This window comes from Ambystoma mexicanum, chromosome 9 (assembly GCF_040938575.1).
Source record: "Ambystoma mexicanum isolate Mex_15411 chromosome 9, UKY_AmexF1_1, whole genome shotgun sequence".
Classification (NCBI taxonomy): domain Eukaryota; kingdom Metazoa; phylum Chordata; class Amphibia; order Caudata; family Ambystomatidae; genus Ambystoma; species Ambystoma mexicanum.
In genome coordinates this window covers 954877441-954901819 of record NC_090931.1, presented here as the reverse complement: position 1 = coordinate 954901819, position 24379 = coordinate 954877441, and the positions used below count along the sequence as shown (strand labels likewise).

Below are 24379 nucleotides of genomic sequence, written 5' to 3'. Positions count from 1 at the left end.
GGCACATAGCTGTGCAGCCACAGCAGGAGCACCCTCACCCATGCGCTCAATCATTCAGGTCCATCAGTGAAGGAGAGATGGGAGTGGCATATAGCTGTGCAGCCACAGCAGGAGCACCCTCACCCATGCGCTCACTCATTCAGGTCCATCAGTGAAGGAGAGATGGGAGTGGCATATAGCTGTGCAGCCACAGCAGGAGCACCCTCACCCATGCGCTCACTCATTCAGGTCCATCAGTGAAGGAGAGATGGGAGTGGCATATAGCTGTGCAGCCACAGCAGGAGCACCCTCACCCATGCGCTCACTCATTCAGGTCCATCAGTGAAGGAGAGATGGGAGTGGCATATAGCTGTGCAGCCACAGCAGGAGCACCCTCACCCATGCGCTCACTCATTCAGGTCCATCAGTGAAGGAGAGATGAGAGTGGCATATAGGTGTGCAGCCACAGCAGGAGCACCCTCACCCATAAAGGACCTTCAGTTAAGGAGAGATGAGAGCGGCATATAGGTGTGCAGCCACAGCAGGAGCACCCTCACCCATGCGCTCACTCATTCAGGTCCATCAGTGAAGGAGAGATGAGAGTGGCATATAGGTGTGCAGCCACAGCAGGAGCACCCTCACCCATGCGCTCACTCATTCAGGTTCATCAGTGAAGGAGAGATGGGAGTGGCATATAGCTGTGCAGCCACAGCAGGAGCACCCTCACCCATGCGCTCACTCATTCAGGTCCATCAGTGAAGGAGAGATGAGAGTGGCATATAGCTGTGCAGCCACAGCAGGAGCACCCTCACCCATGCGCTCACTCATTCAGGTCCATCAGTGAAGGAGAGATGAGAGTGGCATATAGGTGTGCAGCCACAGCAGGAGCACCCTCACCCATGCGCTCACTCATTCAGGTCCATCAGTGAAGGAGAGATGGGAGTGGCATATAGGTGTGCAGCCACAGCAGGAGCACCCTCACCCATGCGCTCACTCATTCAGGTCCATCAGTGAAGGAGAGATGAGAGCGGCACATAGGTGTGCAGCCACAGCAGGAGTACCCTCACCCATGCGCTCACTCATTCAGGTCCATCAGTGAAGGAGAGATGGGAGCGGCACATAGCTGTGCAGCCACAGCAGGAGCACCCTCACCCATGCGCTCAATCATTCAGGTCCATCAGTGAAGGAGAGATGGGAGTGGCATATAGCTGTGCAGCCACAGCAGGAGCACCCTCACCCATGCGCTCACTCATTCAGGTCCATCAGTGAAGGAGAGATGGGAGTGGCATATAGCTGTGCAGCCACAGCAGGAGCACCCTCACCCATGCGCTCACTCATTCAGGTCCATCAGTGAAGGAGAGATGGGAGTGGCATATAGCTGTGCAGCCACAGCAGGAGCACCCTCACCCATGCGCTCACTCATTCAGGTCCATCAGTGAAGGAGAGATGGGAGTGGCATATAGCTGTGCAGCCACAGCAGGAGCACCCTCACCCATGCGCTCACTCATTCAGGTCCATCAGTGAAGGAGAGATGAGAGTGGCATATAGGTGTGCAGCCACAGCAGGAGCACCCTCACCCATAAAGGACCTTCAGTTAAGGAGAGATGAGAGCGGCATATAGGTGTGCAGCCACAGCAGGAGCACCCTCACCCATGCGCTCACTCATTCAGGTCCATCAGTGAAGGAGAGATGAGAGTGGCATATAGGTGTGCAGCCACAGCAGGAGCACCCTCACCCATGCGCTCACTCATTCAGGTCCATCAGTGAAGGAGAGATGGGAGTGGCATATAGCTGTGCAGCCACAGCAGGAGCACCCTCACCCATGCGCTCACTCATTCAGGTCCATCAGTGAAGGAGAGATGAGAGTGGCATATAGCTGTGCAGCCACAGCAGGAGCACCCTCACCCATGCGCTCACTCATTCAGGTCCATCAGTGAAGGAGAGATGAGAGCGGCAAATAGGTGTGCAGCCACAGCAGGAGCACCCTCACCCATGCGCTCACTCATTCAGGACCATCAGTGAAGGAGAGATGAGAGTTGCTGCATTTAGTTTGGCATGGTAGGGGAGCAGTAAGGCAATGGATGCTTAAGAGGGAAATGCACTAAAGTGAGCATTGCCACATTGGCCAGACCAGCCAGTAATGTACAGCTTGCTGTTCAAACCCCCCTTGACAAGGCAGTCACTTGTCCCGACGCGAGCCCCTCCTGGGACGCCCCCTCCTCTAAATCTGCACTTGGAATCCAATTTGACAAACAGGTGGATACATAAAAGCACGGGAGAGTGATGGGATAGGCATAGAAATATTCTCGTGTGTATCAAATGTACATATCAGATGGTGGGTAGGCCATCGGTCATTTGCAAAATTGCTATATCACATATTGTGGATTGGGCTTATTAGTAATGCGCTACTTTTTGCAGGGCTCGCGTGATGTTCTGGACAGACTGGGGCCGGAATCCTCGCATTGAAAGAGCCAGCATGGACGGCACGCAGCGCACGGTCATCGTCAGCGAGAAGATCTACTGGCCCAATGGCCTGTGCCTTGACTATCCCAACAGACTGCTCTACTTCGCCGATGCATACCTGGACTACATCGACCTCTGTGACTACAACGGAAACAACAGGCGGCAGGTGTTGGCCAGTGACCTGGTAAGACTACGCAATGTGTCATTGCATACATCCTTCCCGTGTGCCGTGTGTATACTTACGCTCGTCCTGTGCCACCTCGGTTTCTAACAGTGACACTGGCCATGATATCCAGCTGAGGAGTGGCCATGCATTTTAACCATTCCAAGCTTAGTCAGCATTAAGTGACAAAAAATAAAAATATGCAAATGTATAAACAAAGCGTCTATGCAAGGGAGTTCTTTCATTGCATCATGGATAATTGAAATAAATTAGGGGCGATGCATTGAGATTGAAACCAAGGGTGGTCTCTACCATTTACAGCTGGGGTGGGGTCATGATAGGTGCCACTGTTGCCTAATGTAATGATCCTCAGAAGAATGAAGGGCTGAGGCAGCCCTGGCCAGATGTAAACCTATGACCGCAAGGCATGCACACATAGATATCAGAGGTGAGCGCTCAACTTGCTGAGCTATCTTAACCAAATAGTGCATTTGTGCACCATGCTGCTGCATATTTGTTCCCCCACTTATAGGAAAAGGGGCTCTGCCTCCAAGGAGAAATGTTGAGGTATGTTTCCTGAGTGTGTATATAATGTTGCACTTTTTGGAGGCCTTTGCCCAGTCCTTGACTCTCTTGCCAGCAGCCTGTCAGGCACCGCAACACACCTTGTGCATAAGAAGGCGCATATGCACATTGGTGTAATGCCAACACTTGTTGCACTTTCCCCCTCGGGCCTTAAAATCGGAATATCTAAACTTGCATTCTTAAACATGATTATTTCGATATTTCTGGGTTTTGGTGTAAATGGAAAGTGAGTCACTTGTCTAGTCTAGTGAACTTAAAAAGTGATTTGTCTTATTTCTAAGAAGAAGTGTAAGGATTTCAGTGCTGTTTTTGGATGCACTGCGCGAGGACTTACAGATGCTTGATATGAAATAAGAATGTCCATGTGGACTAGCAGTCACATGTGCAAGTAGCACCTCTGTCACATGTGACTGGGCAAATCCCTCTGGAATAGGAATGCATGAGATGATCCAACTGCTAGTGAAGCTGCTCCCCATTGGCTCCCCCTGCACACGCGGCTCTGTCACCCACGCCGCCGACCATGGCTGGAAAACGACTCAATGGATCGATGTTGGTGTGAGGGTTGCACGAGCCTCTGAGAAGGGACAGCGCAACTCGCTGCGATTGAGGTGTCTCTGGTATGGATTGTGCTTCCCTTCTTAGGAGGTCTATTCATACATTCGATAAGTACGTAGAGAATGTATTAAATAGGTTATTAGCCGATTGTCTAACTCATGGTTATTGAATATTTGGCCAAATAGTGACATAGCCTAAAGTCCGGTGAAACAGCAACTTTGTGCTATTTAAAGACCTTTACGTTGCCTATGAAACAAGACCGCGGCTTGTCGTGTGCTGGTGCAGCCACCATGGCGAGAATCCGCACGCTTTGCGGATAGGTCCAGCACTCACCTTTCTGAGTGGTAGATGACTATAACAACACTAATGTGGGGGGCCTCCACCTGTTGCCTGTGCCTTATCTGCTCTGATAGTCCTCCGGAAGCAGCCAGTTTCACAGCTCTCATACATGAGCGCACGCTCAGCAGACTTACACATGGGTCTGAGACCTACAGCTCCCTAGAGGTTGTGGACAACACCACCCAGGATCCCTCCCTCTTGACTATGCTTGGCCAGGACTGCTGGGAGTTGCAGTCCAAAACATCTGGAGAGCCAGAGCTTGCAGGCCTTTGATAGTCCAACAGAAGAGAACTAGACTAACTGAGCTCTCCCCCTTCCTTTTCCGTCGCAGGTGCTGCAACATCCACATGCTATCACTGTCCATGAAGACTTTGTCTACTGGAGCGACCGGTACACCAATCGAGTCATCCGAGCCAACAAATGGAATGGAAGGAACCAAACAGTCCTGATGTACAATATTCCGCAGCCCATGGGGATCGCGGCGGTGCATCCGATAAGGCAGCCACCAGGTAAGTCCAATAACGCTTGCATGCCAATCCAGTGACCTGACCTTCACGCCAGTGCAACAGGAAGTCACCAGGACACAGAGAAGAACTGTGCTGCAGGACAGAGGTCTGCCCCCTTGGGGTAAATCACAGCCTTCTTTCATTTGCCCAAAACGGTGTACCCCCAATGCAGTAAGTGTTGCCTATTTATCTGCTGCATGATCATAAAGGACGATTCTGGGGCCTCATTACCGAAGCGCTGCACTGGCGCGAGCGCAACCGTGCATGCTATTAATACTGGGGCACAAACTACACTCATTCCATGCATTATTGCCCCGGGGCATGATTTGCCCTGGTGCTAATGGGACACGGTATTAGCACTAGAGAAAACACTGCGCTGGTGCAAAAATGCCTCCAAAAAAATAGATATTTGCACTAGTGCAATGTTTGCCACAGTGTTCATACTGTGCAAAAATGCACTTCTGCCTGTGCAAAAGTTCAGCAATGAAGTCACTGTTGCACTTGATGGTGGCTGCTTAGGTTTTGTAGAAAGAACATTCCACACACTTAGGACTCTGGTTAGGAAATGGATTCCTGCCTTTTAATCCAACTATTGACACAGCTGGGTGTGCATAGGTTGGCATGGGGTAGGTGTCAGCAAGACGCAGTCCAATCCTTTGCCATTCCCCCCAAGATTGGTAAGTGTAAATGGGTATGAAAACCCCAAAACATCATCCATGTGACTCGCCAACAGTCCCCTAACACGTGCAGCGTTTTAGAGTCAGACTATTAGGTTATCTGTCATATTTTTCCACTATCATAGCTTCTTTGTGCAACTCAACATTGTGCATGCATGGCACGCGATGTAGATTACTGGTACACACTTCACAACCCAATGTACAGGAAGCTCCGATTGGTGGGTGTGTTGCTAGGCACCCAGTACCGCGCAGGACCTTTGTGTATTGGGATTGGCAGATGAAAGTGCCGCGTGGAGCTTACTCAGCAGTCACCTCTTTTACCAGGTGTGTGGAGAGGCGCCTCCAGACATTTTTCATAGGGGTGGCCTGATGAGGTCCCTGGAAATCTTGGGGTGGCACACCAAAACAAACACCTAACAAGCAGGTGGGGACAGCGTTTTTATAAGGGTGGGGTGGGTGTGCCGCCCCCCCCGTCCTCCCCATCGTGTCGCCTCTGGGTATGGCATGTCAATGTGCTTGTGCCTGCTCTGATCACCCAAGTTAAAACAGCAACTATTTACCAGGGAATATCACTTGATGACCTATGGGGCGGGAACATCACCCCAGGGCCAATTTAGTCGATTTCAAGATTTTTACAAGTTTGACGATTTTATTTTATGATTGATTTTTTGGCAGTTTTTTTTAAACGGAGAATAATTAATGAGTACATTTGTAATTAAAGCAGGTGTTCACTTGGGGAAAGGGGAATGAAGAAGGCATCAAATGGGAAGACGGGGCACTGGGTGTATGGAGGAAGAGATCATTGGTAAAAGCTTTCATGAGACATGGTTCACTCCCTAGTAGGCAGGTAAAATACCAATCTGGGTGAGTACTCATAAGAAACAGGGGTGGATTGGCTTATAGGGAGCTCTGGAGATTCCCCAGCAGGCCTCTGCACTCTGGGCCTCTTTTGTGTGGATTTTTCCCAATAGAAAAGGCTTGGTCTTGCTGAAAATGTGTAATAAATGGGCCCCCTTTGGCAATTATTTAAATAATGTGCAGGGCCTCTTTTGGTTCCCAGTCCACCCCTGATAAGAAAGGTGATTTAGGGTACAGATGAGGGCAGGAAGGTCTGAGGTGGTGCCATACAAGGTTTCTGGTCATATTTCAGGGTGGAAAAAGTGGTGAACAAGCCAACAAGTTATCAAAATTATCACAAAGGATCAGAAAGTTGCCATAGAGTTAACATCAATAAAGACACAGAAGTATACACAAAATCACGAGGCAGGTGGGCCTTGATGACAACATAGACTATTCCAGCCTGCTTTCTTGCGCCCGAGTCACGGGCACCCCCACATTTGCTGGAATAATACATCTCTGATAAGTTCAGCACTCCTCACACCCTTCCCCCATTGGACCTGGGCCTGTTCTTTAAAAAAAGTAAATTTGGGTTTGAGTAGAATAATGACAGGGAAAACTGAAAAAAACATAAAAGGAACTATACAAATTACATAATAATATGAATAGAAAAAAAGAAAAACATGCATGGGCACACCAATAGATTATTTGATGAAGTCCCTTCTCATAGTGCTGGCGGCGTGACTGTGACTAAGGAACATATGCCCATTAATTGCACCACTACGTGAAAGCAGGTTTTTGGGGGGAATTGAAATCCCTGCAAGGTCCTGGTCCCTCTTGAAAGGGGAAGATGGTTGCCCTGCTTCATAAACAGCAGGAAAATAAAGAGATCTGTGGGGTGAAGCCATGCTCATATGTACATTCTACAAATCTTCCTTTTCTTAGGCTCCAATCCATGTGCAGCCTCTCCGTGCAGCCACTTGTGTTTGCTGTCCTCCTCTGGTCCGAGGTTCTACTCCTGCACCTGCCCGTCCGGATGGTCTCTCGATACAGATTCTGTGAATTGCAAGCGAGGTAAGGTAGTCAATGGTGTCGTTATCCTTTGGGTCCATTCCTCGATGATGAATAAAAGGGGTGTGCCCAGATGCATTGCCTAGAGATCTCCAGCAGAGAAGGGCTCATGATCAAGGCCAGCGGACATGTTTGTTGCACAATTTGTGGTTCCTCATCTGACCATGAGCTAGCTCTCTGTGGCCAATTCACACATGCAGGTGACACATTAGGCAAGAAGGGGAAAAATCATTCAAGCTAAACACGCAACCCAAGCATGGGGGCAGCCTGCACTCTGCCAATTCGAATAATCCAGCATTGCTGGTTCAATCCGTCATCCTTCTGAGGCTGATAAATCTACTAACGTTAGTTTGGGTAATATGAATATCTATGATCACTGCACTTAGAAGAGGGAGGAATATGGCTTCAAGCACTATATAAAAACCTGATATAATTACAAGAAACCTTCACGTAAAAGAGTTGAAGGTCTTGAAACATCTCAAGTTTTGGAATAGTTTGGAGAAACAGGCTGCAGGTGGGATTGCATTAGGTCTATTTAGTTCAGAATAAACTTAATACTGAAAAAAAGGAAATAATCTCACACTTTTAAGATTGGTTTGTTTTGCTCAAAAACATTGTATTACTTTGCTTTAAAAGGTACATCTGCTGGTTTATCTTCTTTGATAATGTGACTAATGGTACATTTTCATTATGTTTTGTCTCAGTGCTTCCAATAATCAATATATCCTTTTATTGGTGCTTGCTTTTTTAAATGTATTCAATTTTAGTTAGTGCATCCTTGGCTTTAATGGATACATCCTTAGTTAATGTATCTTTCTTTTTGCATTTTAGCATTTCAATGATTGCATTCTTAGTTGGTACATCCTTAACTGTCTTGTTTTGTCCTCACTTTTTTTATTTAGTGCATCCTCTTGAAATTTCCTCAAATATCCTGTACACGTGTTTCGCCAGTAAATGGTTCAGCAGACGAAATTATAGTTAATTAGTACCCAGTGTTGGGGAGCAACCAATTAGGTTGATCGGATCGCGGTCTGAATCCCACGAACTAGGCCCGCGTTCTGAGCAATCGGCCTGCTGATTCCCCAGCCCACCATCTTCCCACACCCTCCCTTCCCTTCTTCTTAATTTGCCCGTTTCTCTCACTCCCACTTACCTGATGGCTTCAGTGGTGGCGGCACCTCCGCTGCTGCCTCTGCTGCTGCTGCTCTGCCTTCCTTCTGGCCACCATGGAAATGGAAGAGGGGTTCCGCTTGGAGCTCTGTCTTCCAGCTCCGTGGTGGCCATTTTGAAAGTCTTTTTAATGAATGGATGGGATACCGTGAGGCGTCCCGTTCATTCAACCAAAAGGTAGAGCTATCAGCACCCCGGATTACCAGATTGGTAACCGGGATGCTTATAGCAATAATTTATTTATTTTTATTTATTTATTTGCATTTGTAGAGCGCACCTACAGCGCAGGGGGCATAGTGGCGCTTGTTACAGGAGTTTTAAAAGAATTTTCAGTAAGCAAAGTTTGACCGAGAGGTCTCTTAGTTACAAGTACAGTATTCATAACATTTTTAGTAGATATAAGAGACAGTTTATTAGTTAGATGAAGAGTTGTGTTTTGAGTGCTTTGCGGAAATCTAGGTGGGACCCGTTCATGGGCCGGAACGGGTAGTAACAGCACCAGGGACCCTTATTAAAGGCCTGCACATATTGCTAAATTCAAACCTTATTATTGGATGGCTAAAGCATATTTGTTACTATTACACATAGGATCATATTGAGAGAAAGAAGTCATAAGGATATAATTTAGATTATTGCTATTCCGTTTGGGACGTTGCTAATCTTACACTACTGATGAACAGATTGGACTATATTAAAGAAGGATTGAAACAGCTAATTGAATGGAAATGTTGTGAGAGTTTGGCCTTAAATCCAGAGGATGCAAGCACCAATGAAAGGATGTATTGATTATTGAAATTACTGAGCAAGAACATAATGAAAAATGTACCATTAGTAACATTATCAAAGCAGATATACCAGCAGATGTACGTATTGAAAGCAGAGCAATACAATGGTTTTAAACAAAACAAACCCCACAAAAAGAAAAAAGAAATTGATGCAACAAGTGCAAGGTTATTTCCTTTCTGTTTCAATAATAATTTGTTTAGTTCTGTGCAGATGAAATACATAAGAAATAACATGCAGCCGCAGATCACACTAAATTAAGAAGGGAAAGCATTTCTGGTCTACGATCGTCTGCATTCACTTGCCAAAGGATGTCTTGCAGCTGGCGAGAAAAGTCTGGGAGTAGCCCAGGGCCAATGCCCATGTGAACAATAAATTGGACATCCAGTTTAGGATCCTGGATGGGGAGCCAGTCCTCCTGGCCTCCCACCCTCAGCCACACTGATCAGTGGTGGCAGTGGCCTCTTTGGTCTGTTTGTATTCTAAACCATTGTCTTTGTCGTCTTCCTCTGCAGGAGCCGCCCCCAGTTGTCTGTCCATTGAGGACAAAATCCTTGAGTCTTTTTCGGTAAACGCTGCTACGTCATCTCAGAGCTACATTTACGGCAGACTAACCCTGAATCCCTCCTAGCCGCGCCGAACCAGAAGCTCTTGGGCGAGAGCTTGGGGAGTTCATGCCTGATCTCCCTCTGGAGAGGCAGGCCTCATTTAAGGCCGGCCTGGCGGACGCCCGGGCTGTTGCGAAGGACCTCATGGAGTCTTCGGACTCCCACATCGTCACTGCTTGCAGTGGGCTGTGCCTGGGGATCGAGATGAGACTGGCCCTCATTACGACCCTGGCGGAAATCGGAAAACGATGGCGGAGATGCAATACCGCCATCGAATAGCGCTCGGTGCGACTATGACCCGCCACCGCAAAGTACGAAGCCATTAGCGACACCGTAGTGAACGCCAACGCTAACTGCACCAAGTACGCGCGCGCGCGCCATGCCAAACCGTAAATACCACTATGGCGCAAGGGTACGCGAATTCCGACCCTAGCGGACATGTACCTAACGCCATCAAGCATGGCGGAAAGCACCATTCCGCCATGGTGAGAAGTACGGCATCGCGAATCAACCGTAAACGGCCCCACTGAGTGCCTGTACACCGCTCCCTGCCCACAAAGTACAACTCCTCGTAGGTGCAATGAAGTCACAATGCTACCAGTGAAATGTACAAGTCACCCATGCATGCCAACGAACAAAAGATCCACAAGAGGGGCCAATGGGAGCTGCAGGGCACAGATGGCACGAATACAGAAGCCATTCCAATGGACATGACCACATTCCCCCCCCGAAACGCACGCAAACACAGGCACCTGTGACCAGCAATATTCCGAAAATCACAACATTCCACCAGTCCACCTGGCTGACCGTCGTCTGTTACACAAAACCCAATCCCCCGCCCCTGAGCATGACAACATCCAAACAGTCATATTGGCATCCCCCATCCCTGACCTCACTGGGCTCCGTAGGCAAACGCGCCCAGCACAGTACCACGCGACTATACTCCGAAACCGGAACCCAATGCAGATCTCCTCACAATACATCGCTCCCCAAATAGGAATATGCCACATCACTCGCAAAGAAGAACGCTACACGTCCCATATCAGAATAGAAATTTAATGCACAACTAAATCACCAAGCTCATACAGCCATTAGTCCATGAACTACAAAACACATATCACCATTGTGGGCTGCATCCGCAAGGAATGACCAGCTACTACTTGTGTGACGCCCTGTTCCATCATGGTACACAGAGCCACATTCACGTACGAAAAGGCAACATGGAAGCGCACAGAACCGCAGGCCCGTCCCAATGGGGAGGCACTAGTCCAACTGAAAGGCCGAAATGTTGCTCCGAGCCACTAGTACTGCGTAAGGGCATGTGGGCCATTGGCGATCGTCCCATAAGATCGTAATGCTGCTCCACTGATTAACACGAAGCAGCAGGTGTCGTGAGTAAACGCCATCTGCAGGAGTGGCATACAGATGGCAGTGGCAAAAGGGTAGGAGATACCTGTCAACAAAAAGAAAAGAAAAAGAACAGAATGGCCATCAGAAGTACATTCGAACAACTCACTCCAATGACCACACTAAATCCACAGCCATATGCATGCTAGCCCACTCCAAAGGATCATCACCACCCCAAAACCACTTGCGACTCATAACTATCTATATCGAGGTGTAAACACCATCCCAAACGAGTGTACCTGTGCATGCGTCTGTCAAAACAGATTCCATCAGATGGGAATGTTAACGTGCATGGACACAAGTGTCTGAAGGCGCGTCGAGACAGGGAGGGCTCAACAAGGCCAGATAGACGATGGTCCCACTATGGCAGCCCTGCATCACATAGCGCAGGGGAGGCGGATAGATTCCAACAAGCCCTGTACATGGCAAACCCTGTATCAAATCACCTGCCCATGCATCCATTCATCATTCCCTCATCCTGTTATAAAAACGCCTGAATATTTACTCACAAAACATTCGGAATTTCCATTGAGTCTGTGCGTTATGCAGCCTGCAAAATCCACAGTGTCCCAGCCCGTAATTTCTGTGTTGTGAAGTTACATGAATTTGGGAACGTCCGGCCTCATCGCCCACGTCACTATAGCGCATCCCAAACTATTCATATCAATCATTGCTTCCTCGCCATGGCCTCTGTCTCAAGGACATCGAACAATAGAACATTATATTTGCAGTCAGACCTGTGGGCATCTCCTCTCCGCTAGCCGAAAACCGAAAGCGCCGGCCTTCGAATTCCTCATTTGCAACATCACGTCGAAAAGGCATCTGTTGCCGTTTGAAATCACAAATTAATCCATCTAGTGCAGCTGTGTGTGAAAATGTCAACTGCCATCACCCACTAATGGGACGCCCCGGCCGTCGTTGCAACTCTGTACAGTGATGCATGAGGGCCCACCGTTACTCGAGTACTACGTTCCACTGACCCATCACAAGTCTGTTTGCGACTGCAAAGATTGTATGTGAAACAATGGGACCATAGCCGAATGTACATATCAACAAATGTTACACGGCCATCGGGTACAAATACATGATTGCAATAGCAAGATGCCGTTCCTCGAATAGCAGCGTTGTGTGCGGGACGTGCTCGCCCAAAGGGGAGAGCAGCTTGCACAGGTGGAATGAATCACCACAGGTGGAGGCCATACAGCCTGAAAACACATAAAGTGCACACCCAGTCTCCTCCCACAACCACACCCACTCCGAAATGCTACCGGCAGGACTCGCGATGTTGGCCCTGGGGGACCTGATAGCACTGCAAGTACTCCAACTCCAAGAAGAAGACGAACACCAACTACAACCGGCCGCACGGAGGAGACGCAGGAGGAGGAGGAGGCCAAGGCAGGGCCCGCAAGGGCCGCCAGCACAGCCACTACCACCACGCAGGCAGCCCGCAATCCCACGCCTCCGAGCACATCCGTTCAACCTCACTGATGAGCAGATCCACACCCTCTACCGTTTGGACCGGAACACCATAGCCGCAATAGTGGACATGACACAGGCTGACCTTGTCAGCATGATAGACAGCCCAACCGCCATCCCACCCCTACTGAAGGTGGTGTCTGTACTCCACTTCCTGGCCACGGGCACCTACCAGCACACAGTCGGACAGTTGCATGGCATTTCTCAGCCACTGTTCTCACGGACACTATTGCAAGTGCTCGATGCCCTCCTGAAGCACGCAGACGACTACATCTCTCTACCACGCTCGGAGCAGGACATTACCAACACTAAAGTGGGATTCCATGCACTTGCCGGCATACCGGGTTGCATTGGTGCCATCGACTGCACCCATGTGGAATTGGTCGTCCCACATGCCATGGAGGCCCAGTACCGCAACCGAAAACAATTTCATTCCCTGAATGTACAGATGGTGTGTGACTCCAACAGGATCATTACACATTGTTGTGCCAGATTCCCTGGATCAACCCATGATTCTATGGTCTTGAGGAACTCTACTATACCACGCTACATGGAGCGACACGCAGGGAACAGATCCTGGCTACTCGGTGAGTCTCTTTTCATGCATGATGATGTGGGGTATGTGATGCGGCAATGACCTGGCAGGAAGGGGGGGGGGTGTGCGTACGTAGCAATGGCATTCCACATCATACGTTTATCGTCCACATACAGGTGATGCTGGGTATCCACTGAAGAGATGGCTCCTCACACCAGTCCGGAACCCACGGGACCAGCATGAGGAGGACTACAACCATGCCCACTCACGTACCCGTGTAGTCATTGAACAGGCATTCGGCCTACTGAAGACTCGTTTCCGCTGCCTCAGCAGGTCTGGCGGGGCACTCCTGTACCGCCATGAGAAGGTTGCAAATATGGTCATGGCATGTGTCATGCTCCACAACATGTGCGTACGTAGAAATGTGCCCATGCCCCCAGACGCAGAACTGCAAGCACCTGATGATGGTCATGATGAGGGTGGGGATGTGGCAGCACCTCAAGGAGTCTGCGAGGCACCGGAGGGCCGTGACATTCGTCAGCATGTCATTGATGCATGCTTCTAGCACTCACGCCTGGTGGCTGATACATGGACACGGGACTCGTGGCACTGTGTGTGTCTGGTACATGCACAATATGGACTATACGCCTAGGATGGCCTAGTACATAATGATCATTGTCGACACATCTCATTGGTTGATCGTGCACTTGTTTATGGCATATGTGATATCATGTTGAACACCCTATCGACCGGCCACCCAAGTGAGCCCAACACACCCCCTCCACCCTCCTACCTCCCCCCCGAACACCAGTGTCCAAAGATGCTCATTGTCAGTGGACTGTCGCTATTGCAAGCCCCCTCTGCGGGTGTCAGGGGCACCCCTGCCTGTGGAGCGCAGGTTCCTCCCAGATCTACGTTGGGGGCTGCCCTGGACGGAACTTGCAACGGAAGATGTCTCTGCCTGCTCACGTCCATGCATGTCCCTAAGGGTTTGTGAGAGCTCCGTGAGCACACGGCGCACTGCGGCAAGTTCGGCACATACGTCTTTGGACGTCGCATGCAGTTCCCCCCTCAGGCTCTCGGTGCTTCTCTCCATTTGGACTCTCAGGCTCTCGGTGCTACTCTCCATTTGGACTCTCAGGCTCTCGGTGCTACTCTCCATTTGGAGTTTCAGGCTCTCGGTGCTACTCTCCATTTGTGCCCTTAGTGTCTCTGTACCTCTCTCCATTTCTGCCCTAAGTGTCTCAGTTGATGTTTCTATGTCTGCCTTAGTGCCCCCACATTCATCGGCATGGTCCTTGAGGAGCGTGGCCAGTTGCTGCTGTTGCCCGATTAACTGGTCGAGGGACTGTTGCCTCTGCTGGGCCATGGCCATTTGCGGGGGGGTCACAGAGGGGCTGTTGACCTCATGTTGCCTTGCCACAGGGCTTGGGGGGGATGGCCAGTCGTCGTCTTGTGGGTGCCCCTGCGTGGTATTCTCATGTTGTACGGGATGGGACAGACAGGGGGATTGGGACAGGTCATGGATGGATCTGACTTCGACATCCCCGTCTTCTGTGTCGGAGCATGCTGCCATCAATGGGGTGTCACCTATGGTGCTGCTGCCACCAGAGCCAGTGCCTTCTGTGGCATCCGTTGGGGGGACCTGTGGTGGTGGTGTTGTGGGCATGCTGGCTGCTGGGGTGCCTGTTGATGTTCCCTCCTCTGTGCTGCCACCTGATTTGTGCTGCTGCCGTGTCTTGATGCGTGCAGCTGAGGTGGAGGGTCTTTGGCCGTTGGTCTTGGCCCTCTTTGCAGGTGTGCTGGTAGGGGTGTCCTGATGCTCGTCGTTTGGATCGGACCCTGTGGTGGAGTAAAGGAGGGCGAGGGTTATTAATGGGTCTGTGGGTATTGGAATGGCATTGTATCACATGCATTGGGGTGGTACATGAGGGTGATTTGGGTCGGGGCCTTGGAGGTGCTTTCATTTGTGTGTGGGGTGAGGGTGCAGTTGTTTGGCAGCCTGCAGTTAGGGTGTGCCTGCTGGACGTGTGGTGGGTGTTTTAGGGGTTTTTAATTATTTATGTATTTATTGTGGTTTTAAAGTGCGCTATGAGGGCGATGTGTGTGGACGTTCTCCTGGACATGTGTTTCTGTTGCACTATGTGGACATATGGTACTTCACATGATTGGACATTGTGGTTTTAGCATTGTTTTATCTGGCCCACCTACCTGATTCTTCTGATGTCTGCACTCCTTTCTCCATCCCTCCGACTCCCTCAATGCTCTCCATTCCGATGGTGGAGGCACAGATTTCTTCCCAGGGGGTCAACTTGATGGGTGATTCAGGACCTCCCCCGGTGGCTGTGGCAATGTTGCGGTTGGCAGAGAGTATGCTGCGGACGCGTATCCGCAGGTCGTCCCACCGCTTTCGGCATTGTTGTGGGGTGCGGGGTGCGGTCCCCACCGCGCTTACCCGCTGTGCTACCAGAGCCCATATGGCCTTCTTGTTCGCAAGTGCCGTCCTGGTCATTTGCGTGGAGAAGACGACGGCAGCATTCTCCTGGAGGGTCTCTGTTAGCACGGTGAGTTCCTCACGGGAGAAGTGGACCTGCCGCTTGCGGTCGCACGCTTTCTTCGCTGCTTTTCCCATTTTTCTTGGTTTCGCTAGGGTGGATGACGGGTTGGGGTGTGTCTCAGGGTAGTGTTTTTAGTGGTAGTGTGGTTTTAGTGGTTTTATAGGTGTACGGCGGGATGTTTCCCGTTCCGGGCCCATGTTTTTACTTCCGTTTCCGTATATTTCCGGTCACCGTACTTTCCGGTAGGCGCACTCTGCGGTGTCCGCTGTGATGGGTGGCGGTATTGCACCTAGGGCGACGTACGGCGGCGGTGTGGGCCGTTTTGGGGACATTTCCGCCATCGCGGACTTTGCACTTCCGCCATGGCGTGGTGCTCGTGCCCGATGGGTCGGAATGGACCGCTCTTTGCTCCTTCGTGCAATGGCGGAAACGCTATTTACGCTGTTGCGGTCCGGTCAGTCACTTTCCGCCAGGGTCGTAATGAGGGCCACAGACTGCTTGGATGCATGCCACTTAATTCTCATCTAATGTGCAAGAGAGAATACTGGACTTTCCCTTTGAGGGCTCAGATCTTAATTTGTGCACTGATGACGAGATGACTAAAAAGAAGACCTCTACACAGACCGCCAGGTCCTGGGCGATCCTGACTAAGTCAGGACAGAAGTCCTTCCCTCAGTCTCAGGGCAGGACTGACTGCAAACCCTGCACTTTCACCACCTTCAAGGGATTTCAGGATCATGGTGCATGAAGGGCTGACCGGTCGCCTAGTGACCACAAGAGGAAGCAGCAGAGGACTTTGCATGTTTATTTTCTCGCTCCCCCTCCTCCTCTCCTGCCTCAGATACAAAAAAAGCAGTGACATAATGCTCAGGGAACACATTTCACCTGTAGGCGGCCGGCTAGCTTCCTTCTAGGACAGTTGGAAGTGTTGTTTCAAGAGTCCTTGGATACTTTCTATAATCTCTGCGGGCTTCAGTTTTCCTCTTCCTTTTCCTCTACCTTCCCCTCCTCCTCTGCTTCAGATAGGGGCCGTGGCCCTCTTACGGGGGATCCCTTATCTTTTGGAGCTGCAGGTGGTGTAGCCAGTTCCTCAGTCAGACCTAGGCTCTGGCTTCTACTCCAGAATTCTTGTGGTACCCAAAAACAACCAGGCTGGCCTGAGGGTAGTCCTGAACCTGTCATTTCTCATGTCTTTACCGCTCAAACTCTTCAAGATGATTACTCCTGGGCATATAGCAGAATCTCTGTGTGCAGGGGACTGGATGTATTCCCGAGACCACAAGGATGCGTACCTGCATGTCCCCATCTACCAGCCGCATCAGAAATGTCTGCGGTTCACGATTATGTTGTACCACTTCCAGCACAAGGAGCTCCCTTTTGGACTCAACTTGGCTCTTCTTGTGTTCATGAAGCTGTTGAATGCAGTGGCTAGTCTCCTCTGCCTGGAGGGCCATCACTTGCACACTTATCTGGGTGACTGGCTGGTCAGGGCCAGCTCTCCCGAGGGAGCAGTGCACTCCTGCAAATGGATGGCAGACATTGTCACCAGCTGGGCTTTTCCCTCAACCAGCGGAAATCGCAGCTGACTCCCACCCAGGATCAGGTGTTTCTTGGAGTGCGCTGGGACGCGACGGTGCAGCAAGTGTTCCTCGTGCCCAAGAGGCTCCTCTCCCTCCGCAAAGCGATAGGGCACTTTCTAGCCAATTCGAACACCTCGGCATGGTGGTTCCAGCACCCTCTGGGACTGATGGCATTGTGCATGCTCACGGTTCAGCACGCCCTCCTCAAGATGAGGTGCCTCTAGCTTCACCAGGCAGCCAATTGGGACCAGGAGATGGGGTCTCCTGGTTTTTTCAGCGGCCAGTAAAGCCCACCTTAAGGGGATGTCCAGGCGCTTTCTTCCGGTACACAGGCCTCATCCTCTCTGGGATCTTAATGTGGTTCTTGCGGCCTTGCAATGCAAGCCTTTTGAACCTATGGCATCGGTGGACACTAGGCTGGTTACATTGAAGACTGTATTGCTGGTGGTGCTCACTTCAGTGCGCAGGGTCAGCGAGTTTCAGGCTTTGTCATCATGTGAGCCCTTCACCACTTTCATAATGACAAGGTCATCTTACGCACCAATCCAAATGTATTGCCGAAGGTGGTCAGCCCATTCCATTTGAATCAGGAGATCTGCCTGCCGGTGTTTTTCCCAAACCCACAGTCGTATGCCAAAAGGGCGTTGCATTCTTTGGACCTCAAGAGAGTCCTCAAGTTCTACATCTCTCTTACAACATCTTTCAGGAAGTCTGAGGCATTGTTCATCATGTTTGGGGGCCCGTCCCCCGGCACAAAGGCTTCCAAAGCTTCTATCGCCCTTTGGATGGTCCAGGCCATCTCGGAGGCATACACAGCCATGGGCAAACCAGTTCCTGAGAAGATTCATGCCCATGTGGTCAGAGCTAAATCCAGGGCCGTCGCATTTCAGGGACATGCTTCCTGGGATGTCATCAGCAGGGCAGCTACTTGGGCCACTCGGTTATCCCCTGGATACCATCTCCAGGCGAGATGCAGAGTTCATTCAGGCGGTTCTGAATAACCATTTATGTCATGCTATTTATTAGGCAGGTTGTCACAGCTCCACCCTATGGTTTTGTTCAGTGGAATCACCCACAAGGACAGAGGTAAGGGGACAGGACATATGAGTAATTGAAGTTAATCACTGTATTGACTAGAGTACTCATAGTCCTTAGTCCTGTTTCCTCCATACGTCCCACGCACCTTCCCCCGCTTGTATACCAGGGGCTAAAGTATTCAGTATTGCCAGGTATTAAAACGTCTGATGTGTTAAAAGGGGACTGAGGTGATGCGCCGGAGGGCAGGACCTCGGGGGACATTCCCATGCACGGGGCCTCGCCCCGCACTGGACTACACTTAAAGGGGAAGCTCATTTATTTTGCTGCCTAAGGTTCCAGTACCATCCCCATGTTGGGGGACATCCACAAAAATGGAGGAAAGGGAACTATGGACTCTGAATACTTTAATGTTTTCCTCCCTTCAGGGAGTAGAGCATTTTATGGAATATAGCCATATGGACCTTTGTTAACCAGCAGAGTGCTTTCGGACAGATGGGAGTTAATATGAGTTCAGATAGCCAGCCATAGGGCATGGTAACTCATTATGTGTATCTCCATATATTTTGGAATTCAGCTCCCATGCCCCTTTACCATTAACGATGCTGTCTAAGGATCATGGAAAAAGAAGTGCAAAACATCTGGATAGCCACGTAATGAGTAACCATACCATAGGTAAAAATGTGCCAGTAATCCTGCCACACCAATCTCCCTACTTGGGTTCGAGTCTTGCTCTGCTCTCACTTCAGTCTTTGAGTTGCATTCCCTGCTAGCTCCAATGGAAATGTGATGCATTCATTGTTGACCTAAACAATACACGATTCTCATTGATAACGCGGATCCTCTTTAGTGATAGACAGAGACACCTCACTTGTAGTGGCAGCTGCAAGAGGCTTGGCCTTAGGGCACTGCAGCACTTAAAAATGGACCCGGGTAAAACGTACAGTTCAGTTCACAAGAAGCCAACGCCTTAGTGGGGTTCTCTGCCGGACGTGATGGACACCCCCGGGATGCCCACCTGCCGGAGAGATGCAAAGGCCCTGAGTAGTGGGTGCCCCACACTGCACTGCCGGAGATGCATGGTCTCGCGATATGCCCGTAGCTGTAAATCCTGATGCTGACAGACACACCCTTATTCATTTTTGGACTAAACTTGCATTATGCGACGCTATTACACTCTGTATGCTAACAACGATGGGACACCTTACATAAACCCTTTACACCCGTCGGTATAGTCGAGTTGGCTATAAGGACGAACACGTCTGCCAGAGAAAACTATTCTTCATTTTACAAAAGTTGGCATTCAACATAATAAGCATCAGCGTAACAGGAAAGTGGCGGGGAGGGTTTGGCAAGGAGTGTAGTTTAATTAAAGTGTTTGCATTGTGCCAAAGGGGGCTTGAGTAATGAACCAAGAACAACATTCAGTTTCAAGGGTTCATTTGTTGCTCCACCAGTTGCATGAAAACACACATTGTCTCTGTCCGACTCTTGCCCTAGTGTCCGGTGAGTGAGCGCGGAACAGTCCCGGCAATTGGCATATGAGATCTTTGCAGTAGACATCCATCCCAAGGGGTTATTCGAACTCTTTGGGGTGCTTGGACTTCAAATGAATCCGGGCTCCATTTTGAAGCCTGTAGTGCCTAGTGAGCCACACCTGCCTTTTAGGGGCTGCGTAAATGGATTTGTGACACCTCACTAAATGTGACCTCTCACTCAGTGAAGTAATTTCACCAAAATGCCTGGGGTAGCGGAAGTGACATCATATGACCCTTGACCTCTGATGACATCACAAGAAGTTATGTCAATTTACTCCACGCCGAAGTGATATCACGGGAAGCGATGGAACACGACCTTTCACACCTTGACAAAACAGGAAGTGGTATCACATAGCATTGATTCGAAGTACAGTACGAAAAATATGTTTACAATATCACTATGATATCGCATATGTATCGTTAAGATCAGTGTGTATAGGCCCATATTACCAAATTACTGTAAATGCAAGTAGACGTCCATGGCCAAATGATAATGATGTGTGGCCACTTACTTATGTGCACTTACGCTTAAGCGCTTTATATATAATATATACAATATCACCCAACCTGGGTTGGTGCTCATTTATGGACCTCAGAAGGATGAAAGGCTGAGTTGAGGCGTTTAAGAACAGACTAAATCAGTGACTCGCCCCATGAAGTGTGCCTGAAAGAAACCTTTAATCTGTCTAGCAATTATTGTATAGAATTGCAGAAAGACTAATTATGTGGTATTCCTATTCTTTCTTATTTAGGGTAACTGCTCAAAGTGTTAGACTGTGGAACCCCTGTTCTTTTTTTGTCTTTTTATATTTCAAGAGGCCTGGACAAGAAAGCCAGGCACCCCTGAAGCGAAGAGCCGCATGGTGCTGGCCACAGGCCAGGAGTTTGCATTTAAAGTAAACATTTACAAAATCGTGTTTGTTTTAGGGGTAGCAAGGGGGACCCCTGGCGACCACTAAATGACGTCCCTGCTCTCCCTTCCTTTTTATTGTGGTATTTTTAAGGGGGGTGCACCCCATGCCCTCTTCTACGCACATTCGCTTCCACATTCATCACAGCTCTAAAATCCCATTAAAACGATCCCCTCAACCCACTTACAAATGTCGCTAAAAAGGGGTAAAATCAAAGTGACTGGTCACCAAATGCAGTGGAATGGCCGCTGTGACTTGGGAGGGTATCTCTTTCTACAGGAGCCGGTGCGTTGTGCTGATCTCTGGGCCTCCTATTGTCTGAAGGCCAGCACTGCATGGTGACCTTTCATTTGACCTAATATTGGACACAACATTTGGGTAAAGGGTGTCTGGTTAATTGCGCAAAGACACACAGGCTGACACGTTATTGAGCCCTTTAGAAACCACACTTTGAACTTTAAAAAGGGTTCCCTTCATTTCATTTTGAGAACCTACCTGGCGATGAACATGTTTCTGTTTTTCTGATTGACGCTCACGTCTGTAGCCTGTACACGTATTCGCTAGTATCGACCCACGCCCCCTTGATAATGAGAAACACAACATTTGTCTCACCCCAATCGGCTCCCCTCTCCTCACTGACCGTTGAACAAGCCATGTCTCTGGGCGGCGTGATGCAGGCCAAATCTTTTCAGATCAGAAAACCCATATGAAATTGCTGCCCGTTCTCAGACAGAACGGACTCGTCGTTTGACCTTTTGCCCTCGCAGTTATTATGCCCCCCTAATCCGTCCTGGCGTTGCATATTTTGACTCGCCAGCACAAACTTTCAGCACAAAGATCTGATTGAGCCAATCAGGGCCGCGGTCAATTGTCTGCTTTTCAACATAGTAATATGGTTTGACCCGGCCTCGGTAATTTGGGTAGCTAAGGTTACCGACATCAAGGCTGATTGGCGAGTGTGACTTCCTGGATCCTACCTCTTCAAAAAGATTGCATTTAGCGGGTCCTGCTCTCCTCTGTCTTCAAAATGCGGCCTTGTTTTGCTTTTATCCTGTTCAATCTCTCAGGCGGCTGGTAAACCGGGGAATGCTTTCTGCATGTTATCGATGGGCAGAGCAGATGTGTGCGCAAGAAAGGCAAGAAGGTTGAACTCTTGTCACGATTTAGATACGTTTGGAAGATTCTAGAAGCCCAGTCAAGTGACATGCTTCTAGCAGACCTCACGCCCACATTAAATCGGTCGAATGGCCCAGTCAGACCCAGTCCAATGATTCCAGGGGCACTGAATTTCAATTGAGCATTTAGTGGACAATACACTAGTAGACTGGGACCCACTCAGAGTTTTGTCATCGGTGGCTCATGCAGACCCCTCGAGCTGTTGAGTTTGCACATCGCAGATAATCCGATGTTTTTGTTTTTGGTGGGTAAGAGTCCAGTGAACTCTACGGAGGGTCTGGGTCCAATCTTGGGGATGGCACTTAGCACTTTTTTGTGATAGCACTTTTTCAGTGACTTAGCACCTTCATGGTGATTTATATTTATTGCTTATGAAATATAGAGATGTATTACATCTAGCAGTAATTGACAGGTTGCTTTTAGATAGAGATATTTTTATATTTTTGAATACTTCCTTTGTGTCGAAATACATTTAAATGTATTTTAATGATATTATTGTGTGTATGTAGTACATATTTTAATGTTATTATGATGTTTTTTTTATTAAAATAGGATGCTAAAATTGGTTACCTGACTGAGCCTCTTCCCTCTCCACACTTATTTGAATCAATTAGTATTTGAATAGTGTCTATATTCACCCGTGTGACTCTTGACCTTGTTTTCTTATGTATATTGTTCCCCCAGTCCACGGTTCAGGGGATATCCATCGCTTTTGTTGACTCTAGGGCAGGCCACACTCTCCAGATAAGGGTGAGTTGAGAGGTATGCACAGGATACTGACTGTGTTGGGGAGTATTGGGGTCACGGTTGTGCACTTTGACCCACTGTAAGGCCAGGCGGCCTCTATGAACATGTGCTGCAATGGCAGTATGGAATTACATATCTTCACGCACCGCCATTTTCTATTTTGGTATGCCTCAACGTGCTTCAGTTGTAAAGCAGCAATGAGTGACATCTTTGCTTGCCTCCTGTTTTTAGAAGGCCATCCCGGGTTGGCTCTGTTATTGACGTCATTTCCTTTTCCGCAGATACCCAGCCGTTCCTCATAGCTGTGAGAGATAGCATCATTTATGGGATGTCCCTCAACCCGGACGAGAAGACCAATGACGCTATGGTGCCGGTGGCCGGCATTCGCAATGGTTACGATGTTGACTTTGATGACTCGGAGCAGATGATCTACTGGGTTGAATACCCCGTAAGTACAGACGCGGCCCATGAAATCTACACCGCTAAGTTTCTGTGGGTTGTTACACACTACGTTTGAAGTTACCCTATACATCTTTCTGCCCTCTAGATCCACCATCCACTTAGGCTGGATAAACATGAGTCAACATGAGTCCCACGTGAAGCTCTGTCCTTGTGCCCGACATGTGGGACTGCTCATTGTGGCATGGCAGCGATAGCCATTTCTGGCAATAATGGTTATTGACCTGCAATTTTAAATGCATTGTGCTGTTTAGCATGTGTGTTCTGACTACGGCATTGTCCTTCTTACCCTGCAAAGGCCACTCTGTGGTCTACCAAAAAATAGTGTATGTAAATGTGTTCTATGTAAAGCGCTTTGGATAAAAGTGCTATATAAATAACAAATTATTATTTTGAGTTCAACAACTCATTTTCCTGCATCTGTATGGCCAAACTTCACTCTGCCAAATATGCATGCACTGTAATATATCATTTAACCTGTAATGTTTACCAAATGCGTGATATGCATGTAAATATGTAGCAAATATGCATGGAATGTTTTCCGAATGTTTATGTTAAATGTATGTGCATGTACATTATTGGGATATATGTGAAAAAGTCTGTAGGATGAAAACCCAAAGTATATTTAAACGAATTTTACTAAAATGTCGTAAGGGCAGCAAAATGCGAATCTGTCAATAAATAGCATAACTCGCTCCCCACCCACCGCCCCCTACTTACCTTTCGGCGGCACACTGCATTGTGTGCCGCCGATTCCCGTCTCCCTGCGACGGCAGTTGCTTCCGCTTACGTGTAAGGAAATCAGCGCTGCAGGGTCCTTTTTAAAAACATTTGTTTTAATATCTTTCCCCCGCAACCCCTGTTCCCATTACAGCAAACAAGGGTGCGGAGGACACCCCCTCACCCCTTCCCCCCTTCTTGGCTATAATGGGAATGCATGGCATCATTCTTCGGCTATGTTGAGTGAACGACATGTTAGTACAACCGAAATTCAAACAATTATGCCATATGTTCTTTTTTTTTTTTTAATGTTCTACAGAAACACATTGCAGAGCTCTCAACTGTAATCAGTTGCTCGGGGGATAAGTGTGTAAATAACACTCTGTATGCCATGCGGCCTTTTAGTGTAGTGTCCCTATATTAGTTGGCTGAGTCCCATGCAAAATTCCATCGTCACGGCAGCAACCACATATTTACTGACATAGCACATTACGCAACATG

At 48.9% G+C, this 24379-nt stretch overlaps 1 protein-coding gene across 2 annotated transcripts in view; it reads left to right on the top strand.

Moving 5' to 3' along the window:
* The window catches only part of LRP2 (LDL receptor related protein 2), a 516831-nt gene that overhangs the window by 263024 nt on the left and 229428 nt on the right, over positions 1–24379 (top strand). For both annotated transcript variants that reach the window (XM_069616158.1, XM_069616157.1), the window contains exons 29-32: positions 2398–2626; positions 4416–4593; positions 7050–7178; positions 22981–23147. In XM_069616158.1, the coding sequence (XP_069472259.1) occupies positions 2398–2626; positions 4416–4593; positions 7050–7178; positions 22981–23147 (703 nt within the window). The remainder of the gene's footprint in view (positions 1–2397; positions 2627–4415; positions 4594–7049; positions 7179–22980; positions 23148–24379) is intronic.